This window comes from Mesoplodon bidens (genome assembly GCF_964165515.1).
Source record: "Mesoplodon bidens genome assembly, chromosome: 5".
Taxonomy (NCBI): Eukaryota; Metazoa; Chordata; class Mammalia; order Artiodactyla; family Ziphiidae; genus Mesoplodon; species Mesoplodon bidens.
In genome coordinates, this window is record NC_138161.1 from 110,143,951 (window position 1) to 110,162,690 (window position 18,740).

Below are 18,740 nucleotides of genomic sequence, written 5' to 3' on the forward strand. Positions count from 1 at the left end.
ACGGGGGAGTGGGGCGGGGGGTAGTTTTGAAACCCAGAAGAAGTCTCCAAACACGCACCTGGATCTTCCCGGCTGGTTTCAGACTGGACAACTTCCTGTCTGGAGGTTTTGCGTTAAAAGGTGCAAGGAAGACTTCATTTAAATCAAGAGGCCTCTCTAGAGGGCAAGGACTCCCAATGTTGCCATCCACACCCTAAGGTGTGAGAGCGCGCTCACAGAACATCTGATGGAGCCGGGTGCTGAGCAGCCCACCTGCGCCAGCTCCACAAACTCGTGCTGGGTCTGACTCTACGCCAGGCCCTGTAGTACACCATGTCCTGAGACACAGAAGGAAACAAGACAGCCCTGGCCCCAGGAGCTTGCACAGGGGCCAACTTCAGCACAGCGGGACTCAGAAGAGAAGGGCTAATGCAGGGAGAGGTGGTCAAGGACGGCCTCCTCACGTAGTTGGCACCCACCAGAGCCTAATCTTGAAGGGCAAAAAGAATTAACCAGATAAAGGAGGGCTGGGTTTTCAGGAGAGGAAGCACCTGAGCAAAGTCCCAGAGGCATGGAAAGGCTCCCACAATTACGGGCAGCTCGGTAAGCAGAGACACAGGACAGCCAGCCACTCCCCGAGATGGCCAGCCTCACAGGCGCTGCAGCTCCCTCCGCCTGTTCTGGAGCCCTAATGGCCCACCAGCCAGATGGCCCCTCCGTCCCGCGCTCTCCTCCCCCATCTTCTGGTCATGACTCTCCTACCAGGTACAGGAGACAAAGCCGGTCTGTTGCCCAAGCTGCCTCCGTTCCCTCTGCAAGATTGGGAGAGTCCCACCCCAACTTACAATGGATGCACATCCCCAAAGCTCCCTGACTCCTACAGCCCCTCCTCCACGCTCACAAAGCCAGCCCCAGTCCACCTGGAATCCCCCGCCTTGTGTCTTCCTGCCCCCCAGACAGTGGTAGCCAGGGGCGCCCGGAGCAAAGCTTGCACACTACCTGATCCTGTACGGGTTATCAAACAATATCAACTAATCCACCTGTCCACCTGCCAGAGCTGGTGAAGCCCCTCCAGAATCCTACAGTGACCAGGACTCAAGGAGCCCGACCGTCCGGGCAGGTCTCACAGAGCCCGTGTCCTGGACTGCCATGCTGATCTGGTAAGAACCGGGCCCCCTCACAGCAGTTGGTGGGGTATGAGCCACAGAGGGTGAGGCCCAAGACCCCACTCAGAGGGATGGGTGGGAAAGGGAAATGAGCAAGCTCTGGGGGATGTGGGTCTCCCCTGTAGCCTGGCTTTTTAAAATCGCTTACAGGTTATACTTTGCTGAATTCCCAAAAAGATTATGAACAACTGCTGTGTGCAATGAGACCAAGAAAACAAACACCATTAAGAAGAGGTAAGCAAAACAGGAAACATTCTCACTTTACTAGCAACAAGTTTGAACTGGAACCTTCTAGAAACTTCTAGAATTGGAACTTCTAGAAAGGAACATTCACAAAGAAGATGCAGCAAAGCACAGTCCAGCTTCCCCATACTGATAAGAAACAGTGGCACCTGCTCCAGACCACAGGCCAAAGCAAGCTAGCATTTGCTGAGCCTCTGCCCAGAGTAAGGCGCACGTTAGGCACAGTGGGCAAGGGTGAGCTGGTGATCAGGCCCTCTTCCTTCTAGCAGAAGAGAGAAAGCATGAAGCATGGACACGTGAGCACCAAATGAGGCCACAGCCTGGGGTGCTTTCAGAGAGAGACAAAGTGCATTGTTAAGGGAAACGGGGGACGGAGGGATGGTCAGAGAAGGAGAGAACACTGTAGTTTGGGGAACTGAGGAAGACTTGAAAGAACATGAGAACACCCTGTGCTATGGTCTGATTGTTTGTGTCCCCCCCAAAATTCATATCTTGACATACGAACCCCCAATGGGATGGTACGAGGAGGTGAGGCCTTTGGGAGGTGCTTAGGTCATGAGGGTGGAACCCTCATGAGTGGAATTTGTGCTCTTATTAATGAGGCTCCAGAGAGCATCCTAGCCCCTTCCACCATATGAGGACACAGTGAGAAGTCGGCAGTCTGCAAACAGTAAGAGGGCCTTTGGCAGAGCCCAACCATGCTGGCACCCAATCTTGGGCTTCCAGCCTCCAGTGCTTGTGAGAAATAAATTTCTATTGTTTATAAGCCACCCAGTCTGTGGTATTTTGTTATAACAACCTGAACAGACTAAGACACCCTGAAATAAACCTGGGCATAACGGTGATTTTCGAGCTCAATTCACTGCTCTCCAGTTGAATCAAAGGTGTCGTGCCTTCCGAAATGATGAGAAAAAGGTCCTCCCCCCAACACCTACTCAGGCACCATTTGTAGCAGTCACCACTAATTAGCCACCTGCCATGTTCCAGGGCCCCGGTGGTGCCTCATTTTTGCCTGACAGCCACTCTGGTAAGGTCCTGGGTGAAGGGTCAGAGGCTCAGAGGGCTTACATCCAGGGTTCCCCAGTTCCCAAATGCCACAGACTGCATTTGGGCCCAGGTCTCAGGCTCCAAGCCACACGCTCCTGCCCTGGGGCCTCTCCGTGGCAGGAACAGGACAGACTCCTCTGGTGCGGGAAGGGTGGTGAGCCCCATTGAGGAGAGAAGAGGAGGCCGAGGGAGAACAGTGTGTGCCCGCCAGGGACCAGTGCAGGCCAACAGAGGCCAGCCTCTCGGACACACTGTCCCACCAGCAGGCGGATCACTTAATCACGGCTGCTTAACAGTAATTACCCCAATAAAGAAAACAAATGGCTTTAATTTAAAAGACATTACATTAACAGCAGGCTTTGTGCCAGCCAACAGGGCCTGGCTCAGCTGCTCAGAACAGGCACCTGAAACAGGAATGGGAGCACACAGAGCTGCCTCTTGGGGCCAGGCCTGACCATCCTGACCAGCCATCCTGACTGCCCTGAGCAACCCACAGGCCATTGTGAGCGGCCCCAAGGCCAAAGGCAAGAGGCCTGGACCAGGAAGGGTGTGAGGAGGGGAAGCAGGGAGTTCTCCTGCCCTGCCAGGTACCCTGAGAGCCTACCTGCTGCCGCGGGGACAGGAAGAGGCTTCCCTTTGGCCCCTCCAGTCACAGCTGGGCTCCTCCTCTCCGCTGGCGGTCTCACTCAGCCAGAGACAGACTGGGGAAGCTGCCACTCACCATGGGGACATGGCTGGAGGTGGGGATCCGAGCCCATCTGACTGCTGAGGGCGCAGAGGCTCCAGGCAGTTAGGCAACAAGGGGCCTTCCAGGCCCAGCACCCAGGTCACAGCACCCTCCCCACCATGCTGTCCTCTCGCCCAAGTCCCCACCAAGAGCCAGGATACCCGGGACCACTGACAGAACGCAAACCCTGCGACTCTGGCAAACTCACTGTAGGTGAGGGGCTCCACCTTCAAGCTGCTCCAAGAGGCACAGTTCCCCTTGTTAAGCGGAAGCGTGCCTCCTTTTACCAGAGGGCCCGTGCTAGGTGTGATGGGGACCCCACAGTAAAGGGTGTGCCCTGGGGAGCTTTGAGGACCGTGGGCAGAGCCCAGCTGGGGTCATAGGGCAGGAACCAAGGAGGGGCGAGGAGGATCGGGATGCGCAGAGACCCACCCCGCACCCCATCCACGCTCTTCTCTCCGGCTGTGCTGCAGAGAAGCACTGAAGCCTTCTCCATCCAGGATCCAACCATCCCGGCTTGTTTTCCATCCACATTTTTCTAAGGGCCTCATCAAAACAGGTTTACACGCCCCCACCCCCCACCCCCGCCCCGTGCAGGAAGGAAATGACCGCCCATAATCGCCAGGCAGATTCCCTTTCATTTCAGTCTTCCTTTCTAAAACCCGGGGCGGGGGGCGGGGGGTGGTGGTCAGTGAGAAAGGGGAACGCTCGTGGAGAATGAACAAAAACAGCTCTGCTTGCGCCCCAGGCTTCCGTGGAGAGAGAGGCAGAGCGGGCTCCAGCCGAGCAAACGCGGTGCAGCGGCGCCCTCCACTGGCGTCGCGGAGCGCCGCACGCGACTCGATGCGCAGGGGACGTGACCCCGCCTGGGAGCAGCAGGGCAAGCTCTCCCCCTACTGGGTGTCAGCGAGGATGCGGTGACCACCAAGGAGGGGAGGCCCAGTGTGGGCTGCACTCCTGCAGCTCCTCCTCCATCGGCCTGGGAGGACCGCGCGCGGATTCTAGCCCTGGAGCTCCCTCCAGCGCGCAGCCCCAAGCAGAGGACAAACCACGTGGTTTCCCTCGGAGGAATACAGCTCCCCCAATACTAACTCCCTGGTCGTCCCAGGCACTGGACACCTGGAAAGCTGGCCCCAGGGAACAGCAGAGGTTTGGCCCTGTAGAGATCAGGGCGGTATCTCCCCTCCCCTTCCCAAGCCAGAGGGATACTTGGAGACACAGGAAGAGGCTCCGCTGGGATGGGTGAAAGCGGCCCTGCATCCTGTCCACTCTGCTGTAGGGTTTAGGGTGAGCTGGCTCTCACCCACCCTCCCTAAAGGGCCAGAGGCTGCTGAAGACACTGACAAACAGAAGAGGGAAGGGCTTGGGCTGCGTCTAACCCCAGCGCTGTGCGCACTGCATAAATCACTGCCTTGCCGCCCAGGGTCTATCAGCTCACCGGGAGGACGCTGCACCCAGAGGTTCCGAGTGTCCTTCCCGCTCCAACGCTTGGTGATTCTGCAAGGCTCTGGCAGCAAGCACAGTCTTTATTCAGAGTGAATGTTTATTGGGGGCATCCGGGCAGGAGGATGATACAGACTGCACACCTCAATGGCTCCCTGTCTTGTCCTGCCCTCCTACTCCCCAAAGCATGTGATACAGTCCAGCCCCACGGCTTAGTGTGGGAGCTCAAGTATGTCACCGGATCTCTCAGCCTTGAAGGCTCCTTCACGGGTCGCAGTGACGCTCAAGTGAGACGTTTCTGCAAGCACTTTCATAAGCTCTAAGTGCTGAACAAATATTGTTACTATTCTCCTAATCCAGTCTTCAAACTAATAACACCTCCTCATTGATTTTAGGCATAACATTACTGTACACATCAGAAATCTCCAAACCGTGTTCTTCAGAAACAAGTGTTTCCAGAGATGTTACAACATCTTTCAGGATGGGGAGGGGAGTCAAGATACCTGGTTTTTCTTGTAAAATGTATTTTGGTAAATATGTAAGAAATATACCAAATACATTTAGTTGGCTGTCCTTATCAGTACCTAATCATCTCACCTTTAGTCATTAGGGAAATGCAAATCAAAACCACAATGAGGACTTCCCTGGTGGCGCAGTGGTTAAGAATCCGCCTGCCAATGCAGGGGACATGGGTTCGACCCCTGGTCCAGGAAGATCCCACATGCCGCGGAGCACCTAAGCACATGTGCCACAACTACTGAGCCTGCGCTCTAGAGCCCGCGTGCCACAACTACTGAGCCCACATGCCACAACTACTGAAGCTCATGTGCCTAGAGCCCGTGCTCCACAACAAGAGAAGCCACCGCAATGAGAAGCCCACGCACCGCAACTAGAGAAAGTGCAGGTGCAGCAACAAAGGTCCTACCCAGCCAAAAATAAAATAAATAAATAAATTTATATTTAAAAAAACACAATGAGATGCTACCTCACACCCACTAGGATGGCTAGAATCAAGACAGACAACAAGTGCTGGCAAAGATGTGGAGAAATCGGAACCCTCACACATTGCTGATGAGAATGTAAAATAATAATACAGCTACTCTGGAGAAGTCTGGCAGTTCCTCACACTTACTATATGACTGAGCTATTCCATGTTCACAGCAAATTATTCACAATAGCCAAAAAGTGGAAACTCAAATGTCCATCAGCTAATGAATGAATAAACAAAATGTGGTATAGCCATACAATGGAATATTATTCAACCATATAAAGGCATGAAGTACTGACACACGCTGCAACGTGAACCTTAAAAACATTACGCTAAGCAAAAGAAGCCAGACAAAAAAGGTCCGTTTATATGAAATGTTCAGAATAGGCAAATTTACAGAAAGCAGGTTAGTGGCTGCCAGGGCTGAGAGAAAAGGGGGAATGGGAATGACTGCTGATGCGTATGGAGTTTCTTTTTGGGGTGATGAAATGTTCTGGAATAATTGAACAACCTTGTGAATATATTAAAAACCACTGAATTGTATATTTTTTGATATTAAGCAATCTGTCTACAAAGCCAATAATAAGATATATTTCTGATTCTAATGACATCATGAAAGAACTGTATTTCAATGATCTGTGACAATGTTATAGTAAGGGAGATCTCAAATTTTTCCAGTTTTGTTGAACTGTATATTTTAAAAGGGTGAATTTCATGGGATTTGAATTACATCTCAGGTTTTTTTAACCGCAAGAAAATGTAATCATCTGTCTTTCAAAAAAATGACCTATTGGAACAGAGAACAGTCAAGTAATCATAAACAATGACTGTTACCCAAAGCTGGAACACTTCATACATACACTGAAGCCCCACAGCAAAATCACCCAGGTGTCAGTGTATTTCGTCTACATGATGATCGCTGGTCTTATGTTATGGGCTTTGCCTTATAATTTCAACAAATACCTGTGAAATGATCCAGAGTATAGTGTACATGATACAATAATGCTATACAAAGTTCTTCCCTACAGATCCATGACTAAAGCTTTCCATGAGAAACATGCACTGGTACATGAACGACTACAGTTGTATCATGAACGTATTATAATTTAAAAGAGTTCCATTGCATTTGGTAAATTCTCCAAATTCTATAGTATAAAATGTCGGTCAATCTTTTCAAAGAGCCTCTCACTTCAGGATACATTTCTTTGATCACCTCTTTCCCAAACGGTCATAACTTAGTCAAAAGGTTCTTTCTGGTCAAGGTTCCTGCTGCTGTGACATGCCGGAGAAGCTGCACAGCAATGTCACCTGTTTGTCATTAGCTTAATTGAGACAGCCAACATCGAGGTCTTTACCCTCAGGCTTCTTTCAAGCCCCAACTATGAGCTGAGGTTTTTCAAAGCCACTCACAGTTTTGCTCTTGCAGTAAAAGAAACTCTGCAAATTCAGAAGAGGTGTGCAAAGATCTTTAACACTTTTCTTGTTAGCCCAGTCCTCAGCACACGCTCCTCCTGAAATCCAACAGTCTCTTTTAAGTGCAGAAAGCACAAGGCCTCCTTCTTGTTCCTACGTGTCATCTGGAGACAAAGCAACCCAGCCTCGTGCTCTGAGGAGGCTGAAATTTGATGTACGAGGGGCAGATCCCCCAGGACTCTTCTATGATTTCTTGGGTTGAATTAATATAGCTATCAATCAGTCTACTATAAAATACTACTGAGAGCCTAGAAAGTGCCAGGAACCGTGCTAAAAATATAATGGTGATGGAGGAAGAGGGAACACCTGTTTCCATTGTTTCGCGCCATCCATATGGAGGACCCCCCCCAACTTGACCAGCACTCCCCACCTCCTGCCCCCTCCTCAGCCCTCCTTCCCGACCTGTGCACACTACCGCCTCCCTTAGGGAAGGAAGAGAAACTGCTGTGCTGGGCGAGTTTGGGAGGCAGGCTGCCCCACCCTCCTCTCCTCTCCTCTCCTCTGGAATTAGCCTCCGAGAGATTGCCCTCCCTGCAAGGTGGCCAGCGGCCGTCCAGAGCTGCCTGTCCTTTCAGAAGTCTGTCTGGTCTGTACCCCGGGTTGGGAGGCGCCTGTCCCTGTGTCTGTCTGTCTGTCACTGCCAACTCAGGCCAGAAACAGGGGTGACGCTTACGGGGTGCCTGTCCACTTCAGCAGATGAAGGTAAGTAATGCTCCGCCCCCCATGGAGATGATACTCTAGTAGGGAGCAGCAGAATGCAAACTAGGAAACAAGGTAGTGACTTTCCAAACTTGCTTCCTGATGTCCAAAGAGCTCTCGCTCTCACTTCCTTCAGCCCCTGCTCAGATGTCTCCAAATCCATGGGGCCTTCCCTGACCAGCTGTACAAAACAGCCCACAACTCTGCACCCCAACACAGGAACGCTCCCTGTGTCCTTATCCACCTTTACTTTTCTCTATACAATGGATCACGATCTGACTCACTCTACGTGGACAGAGCCCCACCAGAGCCCCAGAAGAAGCTCCATGAGGGCAGGGACTGGTTCTCTTCCTACAGGCACAGGCACCTAAAACAGAGCCTGGTCAGGGAAGCACCCAAGAACATCTGCTGAATGAATGAGCACATGAGTACGTGCTACAAACAAGGTGACGGGGAAGATAACGAGGGCTAGGGTGGCTGCTGCTTTAGAAAAGGGGTTCGGGGAAGGCCTTTCTGAGTCGTTACCATCTGAGTGGTAACACAGTGACGGCACAAGAGAAACAGCACGAGAAGCAATCCTGCTGTACCCCTGAGGGTGTCCCCACGGTGCTGGGTAAGCTCCCCCAGGCCTCTGCGAGGGGCTGGCCACCCCGAAAAGGAGAGAGGAGATGGCTACAGGGTCCCGTCAGTGCTGAGTCCCCAGAAGTGGGCAGAGTAGAACCGTGCTGTGAGGCTGGACACACAACAACGGACGCAGCAGCACTGGACTCCCTGCACAGTACAGCAAGGCTGCATTTAATCCTTACCACCCCGTGGGGGATGGGTGTTTAATCCTCATTTTACAGGAGGCCCGGGAGGCCCTGAGAGGCGAGGGGGGTGACCCACAGTCACCAGCTAGTAACTGGCCACTGGGGGTTAAACTCAGTGCTGTCTCCCTCCCTCCCTCAGGACCATGATGTGCCCAATCCAGCAGGTTTAGCAACAGGACACGCTGTACGTGGAGGTGATGCTAAGCGACACAGGTACCTGGGTGGCAGGGGGCTGTGCCTGTCCCCCCTCCGTGTCCCCTGCATTTGTGCACTCAGGGTCCAACACACAACAGGTGCTTAGTCATTCACAGGGCTTCGACATGCACGGTAGGCTCCTGAGGGAGACGACTGGTTGCCTACCCCACAGCTTCCCCTCCTCTTCTTATTCGCTGTTTTTAACTGGAACTCGGCTTTGATTCTTCCTCCATCCTGCGGCTGCAACACAGATGTAATGCCTAAAGCTCTAGCAGCCATTCTGGCCCAGGAGGACAAGGGCCACTCTGTGAGGATGGTAAAACAGAGCTGGAGGGGCCTAGGACCCTGATGACGTCATGAAGCTCCTGTGCCAGCCCGGAACACCTCCTACCTCTGGACTCCATTTAGATGAGAAATAAAGCTCCATCTTGCTTAAGCTACCACTATGTGGGATTCCCATGGCATATCCTGTCAAACTTAATGCAAAAGGAAGCCTTATGGAACACAAGTCTGGACCTAAGTTTTAGAAGGGTGAGATCCCACTGGACAGACGGAATGAGACAATAGAGGGCTCGGAAGCAAAGCGAGCAAAGCTCCAGGAGAAGGGACAGTGTCTCCTGCAGCTGAGTGGGGAAAGGCTGGACCAGGAAGCTGAAGCCAGCTGCTGTGGGGCTAGAATGTTGGAATGACCTGGATGACAGTGAGCCGGGAGCCAGGGGGTTCTCAGTGGTGTGATAAAAGCCCCATTTTAACAAGATGAATGAGCCTTCCCCAAGCCAGCAGAGCCAGGATAGCCTGAATGAAAGGCAAATGCTCCCTGAAGGTCTACTATGTGTCAGGCATTGTGCTCACAGGGCAGGCTGCACAGAGGCAAGGATGCCCGAGCTGGGTCTGAAGGTGGGCAGGAAAGCACCAGGCCCTCCTGTATCCCTTTTACAGCAGGGACTTCCATGCCTGCTGCCACAGCCTCATACAAATTCAGATTTCCAGGCCCCATGAGGAGACTCTGACCCACAGGCTGGGGCAGGGTCCATGAGTCTGTATTTTGAATAACTGTCCCCAGGAGATTCTGATGCAGCTAGTCCACAGACTTATTAAATGAGCTAGAAGCAGCTCCTATCCTGGTACCTCGAACATAACAGGTTTGGGTGTTTATTAAATAAGTGAACAAATAATGTATTTCCATACTGTTAGGAGATAACAAACCAGTGGATTTTGAAAGACTTTCAATAATAATTCAAAACAAGATTTTTCTGGTTAAGTGAATAGCTTTTTAGCTAGTATTTAATTAACCAAGATGTAATCTAAAGTCACTAGTAATATTCTATGATCAATTTCTGCAACCATTTCGGCTCAACCGTTTCTGTGTCACTTGAAAATGGCCTGAGAAGAGACCTCTGAGTGTGAGCACGAGTCCTAGGCTGGCTCACTGCAGCCCTGCCCTGCATCCTGCACACCTGGCGGAGTCCCAGATCCCACCCTGAGGGAGGAAGAGCTTTCAGACTGTCTCCAGACAGCCGGGTGGGCCAGGAGCTGCCTTCCTCTTCCCAAGGTGTTCTTACACACTTTAGGGCAACTCTCCCTGGGAGTGGACTGTTCTTTTACCTTATCTTACAAGAGAGAGGTGCTCCTTAAAGGGGGAACATGGTACAAAGAGAAAAACATTGGCCTAGGACTTGAGTCTAGCCCCAGCCTTGTCAGTAACTCCCCAAGAGGCCTTAGGCAAGTTTCCTCACCTGGGCTGCTATACGCTCTTGAAGTTCCCTTCCAGCTCTGATGCAACTGAGGTGAGAATTCCTAGTGTCATTCTTCCTAATTAATACTGAAAAAATAATTCTCATATAAGATGCACTCCCATATGTAAGACATGATGCTCGCTGCTAGGGATACACCTAAGAGAGGTCAGGGTCCAAGCCCTTAAGGAGTTTACAGTCTAGCAAGGCAAACAAATAACTCATTCAATAATTACATAATGACAACTGTGAGAAATGTTACTAAGGAAAAGTCCTTGGTGTGATGAGAATGTACAGTGGGGGCTCAGGAAAGGTTTACCAAGGAAATAACATTTATGCTGAGACCTGAAAGCACCAGTTAAGGAAGGAGGGGGGCTGGGGGGGTGGGGAGGTACTCCAGGTAGAGGGAAGGGTATGTGTGAAGTGGTACCAGAAGACACATTCCAAACCTGAGGAAGAATTAAATGACAACTAAAATGAGGCAAACCTTTTAGGACTACATATTTAAAGAAAAAAGTAAAACAAAAAGAGCACCTTGTGTCACAAACAGAAAACAGATTCACAAAAAAATCATTCAAAAGGAACAGGAGCAATTTTAGCAAGAACTGATAAACACTTACCTGAACACAGCCATCTGGCTGAAAGCCCCCAGACCCTCATTCCTCATGCCTCAGTAGGGGTGGTGTCAATTCCCTCAGGTCATCTGCAGCTGTCTCAGGCCTTGGGTGATGGCTATGGCTGTCAGAACTGGGCCCAGCAGAGGGAAGGAGTCAAAGCATGAAACACAGACTCCAAGAAGGGAAGCTGGCCCTGAGACTGGACCTGCCCTGGACAAGTATTTCTGGTGCCCACTATGTGCCAGGCATAGGGATGGGAGATAAGACGTCGTAGAGTCTACAGCACCAGGGAGGTACACGAGGAAGAGGAAGATGTGCCTTTTGAATGGGGATTCCTTGGACGGCTCCAAGGAGGGGATGGTATCCAAAGATGGGCAAGACTCAGCGACACACACAGAAAGGGTATCCTGACAGTGGAATGAAAGAAGCAGAGGCATGTAGGCTGGAAAGCACTGAGTTTGCAACTAGATACTGTGGCTGGAGCTCGAGAAGGGGACAGTAGAGCCCTAGCAATGGAGGAGACAGGCCTGAGTTGTGACCTCTGACTCAGAAAGTGAAGAGATGACATGCTGGTCTTCAAGGCGGTGTCTGGAGAGCCGGTCAAATCCCAGCTCTGCCCAGACTGGCCCTATGATCAAGGGCCCTTGGTTTTCTCCCTTGGACTGGCACAGAATTTCTCAAACATTAAAGTCCCAAGGACCACCTGGAACAGGTTGCCAGGCCCTACTTCCAGAGACTGTAAATAGGGCAAATGCGATGGGCCCAGGCTGAAAAACCCCAGGTCAGACAGTGGGTGCCAAGGGCCTGGCCAGCCACAAGCTCCAGGACCTGGATTCTTGGCCTCCTGTACCACGGAATCCAGGCCCAGGTACCTCTCCCTGACTATGGTGGGTGTTCCTGATGGGCTCATTTATTCTGGGAAGAGGACAAACTTTTGATGCTCAGGGGGTTGGGGGGAGAAGCTGGAAAGAGAGCTGTGGAGGGCTGGGCACAGATTGTCCCCAAGTCTATGGACATTCCTGGGGGAAGGTGAAAACTAAGTAAAGAGTGGCCAAGGGCCCAGGAAGGAAGGAAGGACATTCTGGGTGGAAAGTATAGCTTATGTAAAGGCACATTCAATACAGTTAAGACCTAAGGTGCACTTAGGGGAAGGACAAGAAGGTAGGCTGAAGAGGAGAGCCAGGGCCACAACATAGACAGCCCTACCAAGAAATTAGAACTTGATTCTGAAGACAACAAACAACAGACCCCTGAACCCTGCAGGATCCTGGCATCAGCTCCCCTTAGTCACTCACTGGGCACAAACACATGGGACACTCCTCTTGCCTCACCGCCCGTCCCCCCACCATCAGGCTCCATCCTTTAAGATCACCTACTATTGCTATCCCAAAATCAGACCTTGGATCCCCTCTGTGCAACTGTTAGGTCAAAACGAGGCAAGCAATTTAACTGAGACCATTAACTCTAAGTTAGGAATCCAATCTCTGACAAGCAGAGCCAGGAGGTGAAGCGAGATGATGGGGATGCAGGTGGGTCCAGCCTGGGACAAGGTGACTAGCTCTGCTCTCCCCAGATCTTATCTGTACCTCCTGGGAGGAACCCGATGCTTCTCTAAATGGGTTCAGGACCCTTGAGGGTAGGGGAGAAGGGGGCACACAGAGGAGATGAGATGGTTCACACTGGCTGGGTTTGGGCTTGACTAGTTCTGACTGAAATACCTTGGAGAAATGAGCTATGAGAAATGTCACTGTAACTTGAACAATTCAAGCAGCCTTAGACCCTGTCCAGCAGACTCTGCACCAGAAGCATATTGGTACGTTCAAATGACCTGCTCCATCCTCAAAAGTCAAAGACTGAGGGGCTTCGCTGGTGACGCAGTGGTTAAGAATCCACCTGCCAATGCAGGAGACACGGGTTCGAGCCCTGGTCCGGGAACATCCCACATGCCGCGGAGCAACTAAGCCCGTGAGCCACAACTACTGAAGCCTGCGCCTGGAGCCCGTGTTCCCAACAAGAGAAACCACCACAATGAGAAGCCTGCGCACCACAAGGAAGAATAGCCCCCGCTCGCCACAACCAGAGAAAAGCCCGCGCGCAGCAACGAAGACCCATCGCAGCCAAAAATAAAGTAAATAAAATAAAATAAATGTATTTTTTAAAAAAGTCAAAGACTGAGAAGAATAAAAAGAGGGGCAGGCTCTGAAGGCACTGACTGCTGAATCCTGTAACGCTAGCAAAGAGGGGGAGAGCCAATTCTCAAGGAGGCCGCAGTTAAAGGAGGAGACGTGGTCAGGGTAGTCGGCTAACACCGAGGCTCCCGGACACGCCCCCGGACGATGCCTCCAGCGTACTGTGAATGCACACTTCAGCCAGGGGGATAGGATTGAGAGGTTAGGCTTCTACTGGCGTTGGCAGTGGGCAGTACAACGAAGACACCTCCCTCCTGACCCCTGGAGCCTGGCCGGGCGCGCGCGCTGACCGAGCCACCCGCCCAGAACCTCCGGCTGAGGCCCCGCTCACCTTGCACTTGAAGCCGGCGGCGGGCGGTAGCAGCTCCCGCAGCAGGGCCTTGGCCACCTCGCGGCTGGCCTCCTCGCTCACGAAGTGCAGGTTAAGCACCTCGTGCGCCTCGAACTTAGCGAGGCGCAACAGGGAGCGGATCGCGACGCGGGCCTTGGCCTGCAGCACGGCATTGTGTTCCGCCTTGGTGAACATCATCAGCAGGTGGTAGTCCACCGGCCCGGCCCCGCCGCCCTCCAGGCTCTTGGCCTTAGCGCCCGGGGCCGGCGCCACGGAGCCCTGCGCCAGCTCCGACACCAGCGGCGAGGGCACGGCGGGGGCTCCGGCGCGGGCCTCCTTCAGCCTCTTGGTGGCGCTGGAGAAGGTCTCCCGGCCGGAGCCGAGGTAGTAGAAGGCACAGACGGCAAGCGCCGCGGCCAGCAGCAGCGCGCAGTAGTGGGAGCGCACAGCGCCCAGACGCGCCATGGCCCGAGCGCATGGGGGCGCGCCTCGGAGGAGACCCATGCGCCACCCGCCCGCGGACAGGGCGGCCGGGGAGCCACAGCGGAGAACAGTACCCCTGCACCTACTTAGTAGCTCCGGCGGCGGGCGGCAGCCATGGCGGAGGCGGAGCCGCGCTGCCAATTCGCGGGCGCTGATGCGCCGAGAGGCGGGACCAGGGCTGCCCGGCAGCCGCTGGGTCCTAGGCTCAGAAGGATTACATCGGGGTTGCGCCGCGGGTCCGCAGGAGCCGACCCAGAATGGTCAGAGAAGCCGGTGAGGACTTGGACATACAGGCCAGCTGGCTGTACCGTCCGTGAAAAATGGCCCTGTTAAGTGCCCAGCCCCAGACGCTAGAAACCGAAGCTAAGACTTCGGTAGCAAAAAGACTAAACTGGACTCACAAAGAAAAAATTTCTCTGTATACCTTTTCCACCCTAATTTCTTGAAGGCTTTAAGCCCTCTCACCGACTCCTTTCACACCTTGGAGACTATCTGGGGCTAAAGAATTTAAACTAGCAACTCCCTCCCTATTCTCGGTGAAGTAGGATTGACACCCGAGGTGTAAATGGCCTGCTCACCTCACTTGGCACCTCTGAGGCGACCAGAGGCAACCTAAAGGATACTTTTTTTTTTTTTTTAACTTTAACACTTTAAAAGAGGCTTAATATGTACTCGGTAGTTTTGCAAATTCTTAACTGAGGCATAACTGAGGTCACTTGCCCAGGGTCACACAGTGGCAGGTTTGACGATATAGTTGGACACTGCCAACTACATAAAAACCCATTAACTTGAGTCTTCTGAGGACCAATGACACACTACAGTGTTTACGTAAACATGTACAAGTGGTGTGCATGCTTGAAAGAGGTGCAGGTGAAAACGCAGGCACAAATGCAATCACAAATTCTCTCACCCGTTTACTGTGCCATGCCATTATTTCTCAAAGTTGTGGTCCCCAGAACCACAATTCATCTCGTTTTTAACTCTTCTTCTTTTCAGTTGGAGCAACACTTCTCTGAAAAACCTTGGACCTCTAAAGAACGCTTAGCAGCAAGTTCAATACATGCTACTCACCTTGGGAGGCGGGGAACAATAGCAGAATTATCTCACTTTAGTAACAGGTATTACTTTAGTTCATTTAATCCACACAGCTCTAAGAGGTAGAGGTATTATTTGCTTATTTGCACTTTACAATTGAGGAAATTGAGATTTAGAGAAGTGAACTGCCCAAATCTAGTTGGCTAGTAAATAATGGATCCCCACTCAAGCCATACCACTTCCAAAACCCAAACTTCCAGCCAAGATTAGCACTGAGAGTGGTAACTCAGACTCTGAGTTGTGTGTATTTTACCACAAGCTTCAGCAGATGACATTGTGGTTAAGAGAGCTGGATTTGGGTGTGTGCGGGCGGGAGCAAGATGGCAGAGTAGGAAGACCCTGATCACAGCTGCTCCCACAGGCACCAGAGAGCTGGATTTACAGCTAACTAGGAGTTGTTAGACTTCAGGGGAGGTACTTAATCTCTCTGAGCCGCAATCATACCCCTATGTAACATGGGGCTAATATTAGTACTTATGCCTCATAGGGTTATGAGAGATAATAGATAAAAAGCAGTTAGAATAGTGCCTGACACTTAGTAAACAATAAATATAAACTATGCTAGAAACACCAAACTCTAAAACAAAGTCTAAATATCCAACAAGTACAAAATACAGTTTAGCAACCATAGCTTTTCTAGAGTATTTACAAATTCTAAACCCCAAATATCCACTAAGACTTTATTACATGTACCACAGAATCTCCACCACTGTGTGCTACCATTGTATTATTACATTCTAATTATTGTTCATTAATAAGGGGGAAATAATTCTGGAATTGTACCTTTTAGTCCACCCAACTACACCATCAATAAGGTGGATTTTTCCTCTGCCATTTGTTCTGGAATTTATTCAACAAATATATTTTTTCAGACCTTTATAAGATCACTACTCCTGGAATTTATTCAACAAATATATTTTTTCAGACCTTATAAGATCACTACTCCTGGAATTTATGGATAACAAATGAAGAACAAGATAATTTAAATTTTACATAAGAAGTCAGTAGACACAGGAAAATACTCAGGAGACTGGTCTTTTCTCCAAGCTACTTCATCCTCAATTCTTTGACCATAAAGAAAAATTAATGTGTTATGTGAATCAGCAGGATGACGGTAAAATGTTTATTGGAGGCTTGAGCTGGGATACAAGCAAGAAAGATCTGACTGAATATTTGTCTCGATTTGGGGAAGTTGTAGACTGCACAATTAAAACAGATCCAGTCACTGAAAGATCAAGAGTATTTGGATTTGTGCATTTCAAAGATGCTGCTAGTGTTGATAAGGTTTTGAAACTGAAAGAACACAAGCTGGATGGCAAATTGATAGACCCTAAAAGGGCCAAAGCTTGGGGAAGGAACCCCCCAAAAAGGTTTTTGTGGATGGATTGAGCCCAGATACTTCGGAAGAACAAACTAAAGAATATTTTGGAGCCTTCGGAGAGATTGAAAATATTGAACTTCCCATGGATACAAAAACAAATGAAAGAAGAGGATTTTGTTTTATTACATATACAGATGGAGAGCCAGTAAAGAAATTGGTAGAAAGCAGATATCATCAAATTGGTTCTGGGAAGTGTGAAATCCAAGTTGCACAAACCAAAGAGGTATATAGGCAGCAACAGCAACAACAAAAAGGAGGAAGAGGTGCTGCAGCTGGTGGACGAGGAGGTACTAAGGGTCGTGGCCAAGGTCAGGGCCAAAACTGGAACCAAGGATTTAGTAACTATTATGATCAAGGATATGGAAATTACAATAGTGCTTATGGTGGTGATCAAAACTATAGTGGCTATGGCGGCTATGGTTATACTGGGTATAACTATGGGAACTATGGATATGGACGGATATGCAGACTACAGTGGCCAACAAAGCACTTATGGCAAGGCATCTCGAGGGGGTGGCAATCACCAAAATAATTACCAGCCATATTAAAAAGGGATGTTGGAGAAAACAGGAAGAGATTGCTAAAGCAACCCATCTTGCAAGGACAACACTGAAGTTTGGTCTTCTGTTGATCTAAGATGATTATTTTCTAAAACTTTCTAGTGTACAAGACACAACTGTGTCCAACTGTATGTAGCCGCCAATTCGTTTTCTTTGTTTTTGTCTTTTGCTATCTGTTATGACTCGATGTGGATTTGTGTTTATACAAATTTTATTTGTATGATTTCATGTTAAACCTCAAATAAATGCGATTGTTTTTCTGAATCAGGTACTAAATAGCTCTGTAAAAGTGTAATTTTAAATAAGCGATAATTAAGGTACAGTTTATTTTGTAGGGAGTGTTGATCCATAGGGAGAAACTGTGGTCCTTTACTAATAGCCAGCTACAGTGTCTACTCTGTTCCCCTTTTTTGTTAGACGTATTCTATCTTCTAAGGCTTCATTTCCCTGTTAACTGAGGCTTCCACGTAACTTTAAGTAAAGTTTTCTCTCTGTATATCTGGAGGCTTTGTCATGAAAGTTTCTGTGGCTTAGTTATAGTGTTGTGATTAATGGAAGCTTTCTAGTAGACCGTAAGTCTTCTGGTTATATTTTGAAAAGTAGCCTTTTAATGGCACAAAGCATGCTGGTAGCTCCTTTTATGAATAGAAAATAGTTTGCTTTGTTCTTGTCTCTGGGAAGGCATTTGTTATGACTTACTGTATTCAGTGGTCTGCTGGAAAGAGCTTTGGCTAATCATAATACCATAACTTTGTTTTCTTGATTAAAATGTCTAGATATACCCAGGGGAAAAAAAACTTGAACTGTGTTACAGGAGCTACAGTTTAAGAATATCAGATATAGTTACATTTAACACAAGGATTTTGGCAAATAGGTATGAAGTTATTAAAGTCTGAACAAAAGTTAGATTAAAATATTTGAAGTAGTGGCTGAGTAACTAAATTAGTTGTACACTATTCTGTTGGTATTATGTCACAGCAAGCACCAAACTGAACAAAATGTTTTCTGTTGGGGCATTTTTAGGAAGCTATATTGGGTGTTAGCTATTATGTGGTTTGAGTTCTTAGAAAAAGTCATGGTAGTAAGCTTCATCATTTTTAGTGCAGTTAGTGCATGAGCTGGGTAGTTAAGCATATCCATATTCAGACATAAGAAGGAATAGTGGGGAAATGTATCCCTTAAATCTTATATAAATGCAAATCTAAGTGTGACCAACTCATGTCATTACAACAGATCTTCCTGGTGCATTAAAAAGAAAAACAGTTTTAGCTATAGATTTTGGAGGATGACCTGGGTAAATTCCAGTTTTGAATTTTACATTGTGTAGTTACTGAATTTAAGGTCTGTTTTTGTTTTTGTGGTTCCGTGTTAGCCATTAGGATTGGCATACATGTTAACGTGTAGAATAGCTGACCTCACCTTCAACCAAGTGTAAACTTTTTATGCTAATGAACCTGCCTTTTTTTATCTGGTGCCTGCAACTTTCTTTGTTCCAATGATCTTTGTACTTGCTGGGCAATCAAGTTATGCTTTTGGCCTTCTTTTGCTCCTGTTTTGCTATTTGATCTTACACCTAGGCCAA

The 18,740-nt window shown here is 49.4% G+C and overlaps 1 protein-coding gene and 1 pseudogene across 2 annotated transcripts in view; one reads left to right on the plus strand and one right to left on the minus strand.

Moving 5' to 3' along the window:
* The window catches only part of XXYLT1 (xyloside xylosyltransferase 1), a 203,442-nt gene extending 189,201 nt beyond the window's left edge, over window positions 1–14,241 (minus strand). Inside the window, exon 1 of the mRNA XM_081235934.1 lies at window positions 13,640–14,241. Coding sequence (XP_081092060.1) covers window positions 13,640–14,143 — 504 coding nt within the window. The 5' untranslated portion in view covers window positions 14,144–14,241. The remainder of the gene's footprint in view (window positions 1–13,639) is intronic.
* Window positions 14,242–16,285: 2,044 nt separating this feature from the next.
* On the plus strand, window positions 16,286–17,192 carry LOC308617657 (heterogeneous nuclear ribonucleoprotein D-like; annotated as a pseudogene). The gene has a single exon. The product of its transcript is annotated as a heterogeneous nuclear ribonucleoprotein D-like (transcript).
* The last annotated feature ends 1,548 nt before the right edge of the window (window positions 17,193–18,740 follow it).